Genomic DNA, 10,602 nt, shown 5'->3' on the forward strand with positions numbered 1-10,602 from the left:
ATACGGCTTCTTCTTTGAACTATAGAGTTTTAGCTGGCAACGGCGGATGGCACGGTGAATTGTGTTCACAGATAATGTTCTCTGGAAATATTCCTGAGCCCATTTTGTGATTTCCAATACAGAAGCATGCCTGTATGTGATGCAGTGCCGTCTAAGGGCCCAAAGATCACGGGCACCCAGTATGGTTTTCCGGCCTTGACCCTTACGCACAGAGATTCTTCCAGATTCTCTGAATCTTTTGATGATATTATGCACTGTAGATGATGATATGTTCAAACTCTTTGCAATTTTACACTGTCGAACTCCTTTCTGATATTGCTCCACTATTTGTCGGCGCAGAATTAGGGGGATTGGTGATCCTCTTCCCATCTTTACTTCTGAGAGCCGCTGCCACTCCAAGATGCTCTTTTTATACCCAGTCATGTTAATGACCTATTGCCAATTGACCTAATGAGTTGCAATTTGGTCCTCCAGCTGTTCCTTTTTTGTACCTTTAACTTTTCCAGCCTCTTATTGCCCCGTCCCAACTTTTTTGAGATGTGTTGCTGTCATGAAATTTCAAATGAGCCAATATTTGGCATGAAATTTCAAAATGTCTCACTTTCGACATTTGATATGTTGTCTATGTTCTATTGTGAATACAATATCAGTTTTTGAGATTTGTAAATTATTGCATTCCGTTTTTATTTACAATTTGTACTTTGTCCCAACTTTTTTGGAATCGGGGTTGTCATTCATTCATGAAAAAAAAAATTATCACCTGGTTTTAGACTTTTTTCCAGTCTAGTACTGTCCAGATTTTAGTGAACCCATGCCCACTGTTGTCACAGATTCCTGTTCTTGGCTGACAAGAGTGGACTGTGATGTGATCTTCTGCTGTTATAGCCCATCTGCAACAGCCGAACGGTCGACATGTTGTACGTTCCGTGATGCTTTTTGCTCATCACAGTTGTAACGAGTGCTTATTTGAATTATTTCAGCTCGAACCAGTCCGTTCTCCTCTGTCCTCTCTCATCAACAAGGTGTTTTCAATTGTGGAACTGATGCTCACTGGACGTTTTTTGTTTTTCCGCACCATACTGTGTTTAATCTCTAGAGACTGCTGTGTGTGAAAATCTCAGGAGATCAGCTGTTTAAAAAACTACTCGAACCATCCCACCTGGCACCAACAATCAAGTCAAGTCATAGTCACTGTGGTCACAGTTTTTCCCCATTCTGTTTGATCTGAGCATTAACTGAAGCTTTTGACTTGTATCTGCATGACGTAATGCATTGCACTGCCGCCACGTGATTGGCTGATTGGATATTGCATGAATATACAGATGTATAGGTGTTCCTAATAAAATGGCTAGCGAGTGTACACACACACGCACAGAGTTCTGCATAGGAATTCCAGTATAACTTATTAAAATGTTAAACAAAGCCTTCGTGGATGTTAGTGAGGTTGCACTCTATTTCTAACTGATTGGTGTATGTGTGTGCAGGCTGATGCTGATGGCCTTATACAACGTCAGTCTGAGCGTAAATGGACTGACGTACATCAGCGAGAGTCCTGCACTCATGCCACTTATATGTACCCTGCTCGAAGGTGTGTGTATGTGTGTGGATTTACATCTGTGACTGTGTGCGAGTGTGACTTAAGTGAGTGCAGCTGAAAAAGGCCTCCTGAGGCTTCAGACCTTATCTGATCTCAGCTTTGACGTCATGCCAACTGAAATGTGGCGGGGAGGATTAAGAACAGCTCCCACATTTCCCTCCCCCCCTCCCTTTTGTCTCACTCTCTCTCTCTCATGGTAATACATTTAGCCCAACTTTATAAACATTTATAGTCTACAACACACTCTTTCCTTTTGTTCTTAGATATTTTTCTGATTCGACCATTTATTACTATAATCAGTGTCACCTCTAGCGCATTTGTAGCTCTACGTAAGCATCATTTTGTACAAACCATACATTGTTCAATATTACACCTTCTGCATTGTTGCCAATCCCCAATATGTATTATCCTCAGCAAACTGGTAATCAAAGTCATTTACCTTGCATGGCCCTTGCTGAAAAATTTCTGGAACAGTTTAACTATACAGTGTCTTGCAAACATATTCATCCCTCTTGGTGTTTGTCCTACTTTATTTCATTACAAGCTGGAATTAAAATGGATTTTTGGAGGATTAGCACCATTTGATTTACACAACATGCCTACCACTTTAAAGATGAAAATTGTTGTTTTATTGTGACACAAACAATAATTAAGATGAAAAAACAGAAATCTGGAGTGTGCATAGGTGTTCACCCCCCAAAGTGAATACGTTGTAGAGCCACCTTTTGCTGCAATTACAGCTGCAAGTCTCTTGGGGTATGTCTCTATTAGCTTAGCACATCTAGCCACTGGGATTTTTGCCCATTCCTCAAGGCAAAACTGCTCCAACTCCTTCAAGTTAGATGGGTTGCGTTGGTGTACAAATCTTGCCACAGATTCTCAATTGGATTGAGGTCTGGGCTTTGACTAGGCCATTCCAAGACATTTAAATGTTTCCCTTTAAACCACTCCAGTGTAGCTTTAGCAGTATGTTTAGGGTCATTGTCCTGCTGGAATGTGAACCTTCATCCCAGTCTCAAACCTCTGGCTGACTCAAACAGGTTTTCCTTCAGAATTGCACTGTATTTAGTGCCATCCATCTTTCCTTCAGTCCTGACCAGCTTTCTTGTCTCTGCAGATGACAAACATCCCCACAGCATGATGCTGCCACCACCATGCTTCACTGTAGGAATGGTGTTCTCAGGATGTTGGGTTTGCGCCACACATGGCATTTCCCGTGATGGCCAAAAAGATCAATTTTTGTCTCATTTGACCAGAGAATCTTCTTCCATGTGTTTGGGGAGTCTGCTACATGTTGTTGGGCAAACTCCAAACGTGTTTTCTTAAGCAACGACTTTTTTCTGACCACTCTTCCATAAAGCCCCGCTCTGTGGAGTGTATGGCTTAAAGTGGTCCTATGGACAGATACTCCCATCTCTACTGTGGATCTTTGCAGCTCCTTCAGTGTTATCTTTGGTGTCTTTGTTGCATCTCTGATTAATGCCCTCCTTGCCCGGTCTGTGAGTTTTGGTGGGCGGCCTTCTCTTGTCAGGTTTGTAGTGGTGCCATATTCTTTCCATTTTGCTATACTGGATTTAATGGTGCTCCGTGGGATATTTCAAGTTTGGGATATTTTTTTTTAGAACCCAACCCTGATCTATACTTCTCGACAACTTTGTCTCTGACCTGTTTGAAGGCTCCTTGGTTTTCATGTTGCTTGCTTAGTAGTGTAGCAGAGTCAGGGTCCTTCCAGAACAGGTTGATTTATACAAACATCATGTGACACTTTGCATACAGGTGGATCTTAATCAACTAATTATGTGACTTATGAAGTAAATTGGTTGGACCAGCTCTTATTTAAGGGTTTCATACGAAAGGGGATGAATATCTATGCACACTCCAGATTTCTGTTTTTTCATCTTAATTATTGTTTTTGTCACAATTTAAAAAAAAAACTATTTGCACTTTTAAAGTGGTCGGCATGTTGTTTAAATCAAATGGCGTTAACCCTCCAAAAATCCATTTTAATTCCAGTTTGTAATGCAAGAAAACAGGACTAATACCAAGGGGGATGAATACTTTTGCAAGACACTGTATGTATTTTGACCTGTCAAATATTGTGTCGCAGTGTCGTGATCTGTGGTGAGCTTCATTGAACAATCATTTTGTCTTGGTTGTTTGTGCATTCTGGCTTGAATTAATATAATTTTCCTTATGAGCATATAGTGCAGTATGTAGGGGGTAATATAGATATTTATGCATCGCCTAAAAGCGGAGCTCCTAATGAATGTATGAGGAAAATATTTGCAAATTACTGCATTGTCTTGTGACAGTGATACCAATAATGAGAAATGTATCACAGTTATGAATACATATTTATTCCTTTTTTTTGACACCGCATGCCATGCGCCAGAAACAACACCACGACATTTATTATGGTGCGACTCTGCTGGGTGTCTGGTGGATAACAATAAACCAGCGCTTTCATTTTACATCATTATTATATAGTTTTGATCGAATATCAAACTTGATATGTCAAACAGTTGTCTGGTTACATCTTTCACGTCCACACGTGTTGGAGCTTGGAGCATGCACCCAGACTGCAAAGTGCGCAAATGCCATTACCTGTTCCTGATTAGAGCTCAATCACAGCACATACAAATAAGGACTTTCAGTAACACAGACTTTGCGAAAGCCTTGTATTTTGTATCGCTTTTCTGGTTTTGACCGTGTTTGTGTTTTTGGACTGTGAGTGCCTCACTCGACCACTGCCTGTTTTTCGACTCTGCCTTTGTCAACATTTTGGATCTGTTTACAAGTATGTTTTCAATAAAAATCTTCCTATACTTACATTCGTCTATCACCCTTATAAGACAGAAACTGTCAACTGTCCAACAAGCTAATGGACTAATAAAACTGTTTTAACTAGTTTTATATGAAACTGTTGTGAATATTTTCTGTAAGACATGTTAGTAAATAATCTCGTTATTTTTTAAAAAGCAAATTAAAAATAACCACTGGATAAAAACCCATCGATCTTATGTAAATAAAGATACGAATTTCGTTGTCCGGTGGTCAAGTGTTTGAGATACGTTGCCTTGCACTTACACCGTATGATCAGGTTCCCTGTGGTGGTACACGTTCGTTGTTTGTACGTACGTACGTCATACAGTCAAAGCCATGAAAAATCAAGTCGATGCATTACCATATTCTCTTAAGTATGGAGCTCCGCTATAAGCAATCATTTGATACCCTATGTAGCATTGGGCAGCCATTTGGGATTCAGCCTAAATCTAATCTTCTTAAGAATGAAGCTATCACAGATTGTTGTGTTGGCATCATTCCTGTCTCTGATGATCAGACAGCTTTTTAAAATACGTCCTGACAACAGGATTGTCCTGAGACAATGGTTGTGATTTCCATCGTTTTCAGCTGATGTTTACAAAATGTAGAATGAGGCGTTTATGAGAGAATGAAGGGATATTTTCTCTTTCTCGTTCTCCCTCCTTTCATTTCACTCTTTTATGTCTATTGGTATCCTGTATTGCATTTGTCTTGGGTTGCTAGCATTACGTTTTGTGATTTATACTTATTTTTTATGCGTCTCATCATCAGACCGGGACTCGGAGGTATGTCTGCAGGCTCTGCGGCTGCTCCAGTCTCTGCTAGTGGAGGGTGACGTATTGGCCCAAATTAGCCCAGACCTCCAGCGTTCCCTTCCAGTGGAGAGAATCCGTCAGTTGGCCTCAAGCCGCCACTCAGCCCTCAGACAGACAGCCCAGGAGATGTTGGAGGACATCAACTGCCTCACCAAAACTCATCACACAACCACAGAGAAAGAGCCATGATGACACGGACATCTACAGACCTTGCAGTAGTCCATACACGCTGACATTCTGTTTTCTGTGAGGGCCAATTTCAGCTCTCATTGTCTTCTATCTGTAGCTAGTGTAATCACATAAAAAGGGTCAGAGGTCACAGGGCCCATTGAAATATGGCTCCCTGCAGGTATGACCTCTTGGGTAGTCTAGGAAGTAATGATAATGGTGAAAATGTTTCTCACTCACTGTTAAAATTTGCATTGGTTAAGGATAGGGTTTTTTTGTTTGTTTTTTAACATAATATATATATGTTTCTCAGACTGTAATTCTACCTGTTGTGATTAAGATTAAACCAAAGTTGGTTGTGTTCCTATTTTGCTGTTCTATGTATTACAAGTATTTTTTACTTACTACTTACTTAGTCTGAGCTCCTGCTCGAACCAATCTTGACTGCTTACTCCACTGCATCCTTTCTTGCATTGCCGCTCTTATTTCTGTGATCTCCTGAAGACCTGTGTCTCTACGCAAGTTGCCAATATAGTTGGTTGGAGGTCTACCTCTACCCCTACCCTTTGATGGTTGCCAGAGCACAAGTGCTGATGCAGTGACCAGCAAGCTTCATCCTTCTTTCTGCTACCTTATCTGTAACCGGTGGCAATTCCTGGTAGAGCTCCTCATTTGTGAGTTTTTGTTTCCATGAGACATTCATAACATACGTGTGTAGCATCCATTTAGCTTCCTCTCCAAAGACTTTGTGAGTGACCACGTTTCACTGCCGTACAGTAGCACACTCTCAACAGCAGCAAGGAACAACTTTATTTTGATCTTGCGTGGGAGTGAGGAATTCCAGATATTTTTTAATTTGTGGCAGCTACTCCAAGCTAGTGCCTTCCTAACCTCTAAATCCTTCTCTGTACTTTCCATCCAGGATCCAAGGTACTTGAAGTTGCTGTCTACTTTCAAGGTATTACCGCTTCTTGTGATGATTTTAACAGGCAGTTCCTGGTTGTATGCCATGACCTCAGTTTTCTTGTCATTTAACTGCAGTCCCACCTTCGCTGATTCATGCTCCACTCAACGTTAGTAGCTCCTGAACCTGTTGGATTTCCTCGGACAATAAAGCTATGTCATCAGCAAAGTCCAGATCGCATATGGATACTGCTGGATGACGCTTGCTCCTTCTCCTTTCTAATTCAGAACCAAGATCTGTTTCCCTACCCTCTATTGCTTGGCACATGGCATAATCAAGTACAATTGCAAAAAGATATGGGGCCAAAGTATCACCTTGTACTCCAGCAACAATGCTGAACAGATCAGTCTCCCCATCAGGTGACAGTACTCTAGCGTGCGTGTTTTCATAGAGCTTTCTGATAACTGCTACCAGATCTTCAGGGACTCCATATGCTTCCAAGATCTTCATCATCTTCCCCCTGTGTATGCTATCGAAGGCTTTGCGGAAGTCAACAAAGGTGATGATGGCTTTTAGGTTGTTGCTTCACACACCCTCAATGAGGCGACGCAATGCTAGGATGTGAGTGGTTGTAGAGCATCCAGGGGGGAACCCGTTCTGGTTTGGCCACAAGTGCTTGTCAATTTCTGGTTGAATTCTGTTCAGTATCATCTTGTTGGTGATTTTGGCAGCAATAACTGTGACCATGATACCTCGGTAGTTGCTATATTCACTCAGGTCTTCTGATTTCGGAACTGGAATGAGATTTCCTATTGACCATTGATCTGGTTTATCACCTTGAAACAGCCTGTTTACAAAAGAGAGGATAATGTCATCAAAATCACATAACTTTAGTACTTCAGGTGGTATGTCATTGGGTCCAGCTGTTTTGCCAAGAGTCAAATTCTTCTTCACTTTCACATACTCCTGCTTGCTAAATGGACCAGATTGGGTATCAAGGTCATATAGAACAGGTGGTATATCTTCATTTGGATCTCCCTCTACTTTTGGTTCACTTCCAAGTAGCCCACTGAAGTATTGCTGCCGTTTCTTTAGTTGACCTCCTTTGCTTGTGCCTTTCAATATACCCTTTTTAGCAGACTTCCTTCCAGGTACTGAATTTATCAGTCTTCAACTTTGACCGTATCTACTACTCTCATCAGCTTCCTCCACCTTCCGTATCATCTCAGATAGCTCATCCTCAGATATTGCATCATATGCCTCTTGTAGCTTTGTCTTTGCTTTTTGCAGGTTCTGACCATATACTCCACTTCATTCCTTGCATTCTGCACTCTTGCATCTACACGCTAAAACCCATATATATATATATATATATATATATATATATATATATATATATATATATATATATATATATATATATATAAAGACTGTGGTAATCCATCATTGCAAACACACTCTCAGTGTACAAAAACCCTTTTGTTGCCTTTGACCATGTCCTGTTACTGCGCGTTATAAATATGAGGTTGCACGCGGGAAAAATTTCTTCATGACCATAGGTAAAACCAAAAAACTTCCATCCATCCATTATCTGTAGCCGCTTATCCTGTTCTACAAGGTCGCAGGCAAGCTGGAGCCTATCCCAGCTGACTACGGGCGAGAGGCGGGGTACACCTTGGACAAGTCGCCAGGTCATCACAGGGCTAACACAGAGACAAACAACCATTCACATTCACACCTACGGTCAATTTAGAGCCACCAGTTAACCTAACCTGCATGCCTTTGGACTGTGGGGGAAACCGGAGCAACCCCACGCAGACACGGGGAGAACATGCAAACTCCACACAGAAAGGCCCGCTGGGCTTGAACCCAGGACCTTCTTGCTGTGAGGCGACAGTGCTAATCACTACACCACCGTGCCAAAAACCAAAAAACTTTTAACAGGAAAGTGACAGATGGTTGTTGAGCTGTGCAAATCCAGAAATACACATAAAATTAGGTGTCGAGTAGTACCATCAAGTAAAATTAGGGCCATAAAATATTCAAAAAGTCTGGAACAGTTATAGGAAGAGGGTATGTTGGTGTAAAATAGAAAGGTGGAAATTAATCAATTCATTCGTTTTCTATTCCGCTTATCCATTGTGGGGTGCGAGTGACCAGGAGGCAATCCCAGGTGAGTTTGGGCGAGAGGTGGGGTATGCCATGGGCAGGACAACAATCCATCCCGAGACTAACACAGAGAGACAGGAAGCCAGAGAGAGTAGCAAGCTGAGCTGATCTAGATGCCTTTGGACTGTGGGAGGAAACCAGAGGAAACCCATACATGCAAACACCACACAGAAAGACCCCAGTTGACTGAACCCAGAACTAGCATTTCAGAAACCTCACCAAGAGTTATTGGCACTACAGTGGTGCTTGAAAGTTTGTGAACCCTTTAGAATTTTCTATATTTCTGCATAAATATGACCTAAAACATCATCAGATTTTCACACAAGTCCTAAAAGTAGATCAAGAGGACCCAGTTAAACAAATGAGACAAAAATATTATACTTGGTCATTTATTTATTGAGGAAAATGATCCAATATTACATATCTGTGAATGGCAAAAGTATGTGAACCTCTAGGATTAGCAGTTAACTTGAATATGAAATTACAGTCAGGTGTTTTCAATCAATGGGATGACAATCAGGTGTGAGTGGGCACCCTGTTTTATTTAAAGAACAGGGATCTATCAAAGTCTGATCTTCACAACACATGTTTGTGGAAGTGTATCGTGGCACGGACAAAGGAGATTTCTGAGGACCTCAGAAAAAGCATTATTGATGTTCATCAGGCTGGAAAAGGTTACAAAACCATCTCTAAAGAGTTTGGACTCCACCAATCCACAGTCAGACAGATTGTGTACAAATGGAGGAAATTCAGGACCATTGTTACCCTCCCCAGGAGTGGTCGACCAACAAAGATCACTCCAAGAGCAAGGCATGTAATAGTCGGTGAGGCCACAAAGGACCCCAGGGTAACTCCTAAGCAACTGAAGGCCTCTCTCACATTGGTTAATGTTAATGTTCATGAGTCCACCATCAGGAAAACACTGAACAACAATGGTGTGCATGGCAGGGTTGCAAGGAGAAAGCCTCTGCTCTCCAAAAAGAACATTGCTGCTCATCTGCAGTTTGCTAAAGATCATGTGGACAAGCCAGAAGGCTATTGGAAAAATGTTTTGTGGACAGATGAGACCAAAATAGAACTTTTTGGGTTAAATGAGAAGCGTTATGTTTGAAGAAAGGAAAACACTGCATTCCAGCATAAGAACCTTATCCCATCTGTGAAACATGGTGGTGGTAGTATCATGGTTTGGGCCTGTTTTGCTGCATCTGGGCCAGGACGGCTTGCCATCACTGATGGAACAATGAATTCTGAATTATACCAGCAAATTCTAAAGGAAAATGTCAGGACATCTGTCCATGAACTGAATCTCAAGAGAAGGTGGGTCATGCAGCAAGACAACGACCCTAAGCACACAAGTCGTTCTACCAAAGAATGGTTAAAGAAGAGTAAAGTGAATGTTTTGGAATGGCCAAGTCAAAGTCCTGACCTTAATCCAATCGAAATGTTGTGGAAGGACCTGAAGCGAGCAGTTCATGTGAGGAAACCCACCAACATCCCAGAGTTGAAGCTGTTCTGTATGGAGGAATGGGCTAAAATTCCTCCAAGCCGGTGTGCAGGACTGATCAACAGTTACCGCAAACGTTGAGTTGCAGTTATTGCTGCACAAGGGGGTCACACCAGATACTGAAAGCAAAGGTTGTCATACTTTTACCACTCACAGATATGTAATATTGGATCATTTTCCTCAATAAATAAATTTATGCAGAAATATAGAAAATTCTAAACAAACTTTCAAGCACCACTGTAGTGTGATTAGAGACTCGTTCTCATTTGTATGCTAACTAGTAGCAACATTTGAGGAAGTTTACTAGCACCAGACTGGTAGCAGATTTAGGCTAATATTTGGCTAATACCAAGATTATACCTCGCTACTGTATATAGACCTATACCGAGTGAGCTTGTGATATTCCAGTGTGTTTAACCAGGTCACATACTTGTGTTTGGTGACATATTTGTGTGCACCATTAACACAATTCCTATGTTATAAGCGGTTTGGGATGTGGCTTGCGTTGCTTGGCAACATGGGTTCCTGCGCGCGCCCTGCTCAGTGCTTTGACGCCAGAGTGACGTTAATAAAGTGAGTGAGTGTGCAGGACCTCTTATGGTGAATTAAGATTGACCCGAGT

The 10,602-nt window shown here is 41.5% G+C and overlaps 1 protein-coding gene across 1 annotated transcript in view; it reads left to right on the top strand.

Moving 5' to 3' along the window:
* hsf2bp (heat shock transcription factor 2 binding protein) overlaps nt 1-5,770 on the top strand; it is a 30,649-nt gene extending 24,879 nt beyond the window's left edge. Inside the window, exons 7-8 of the mRNA XM_060898753.1 lie at nt 1,485-1,588; nt 5,192-5,770. Coding sequence (XP_060754736.1) covers nt 1,485-1,588; nt 5,192-5,424 — 337 coding nt within the window. The 3' untranslated portion in view covers nt 5,425-5,770. The remainder of the gene's footprint in view (nt 1-1,484; nt 1,589-5,191) is intronic.
* The last annotated feature ends 4,832 nt before the right edge of the window (nt 5,771-10,602 follow it).

Source organism: Neoarius graeffei, chromosome 18 (genome assembly GCF_027579695.1).
Source record: "Neoarius graeffei isolate fNeoGra1 chromosome 18, fNeoGra1.pri, whole genome shotgun sequence".
Lineage (NCBI taxonomy): Eukaryota > Metazoa > Chordata > Actinopteri > Siluriformes > Ariidae > Neoarius > Neoarius graeffei.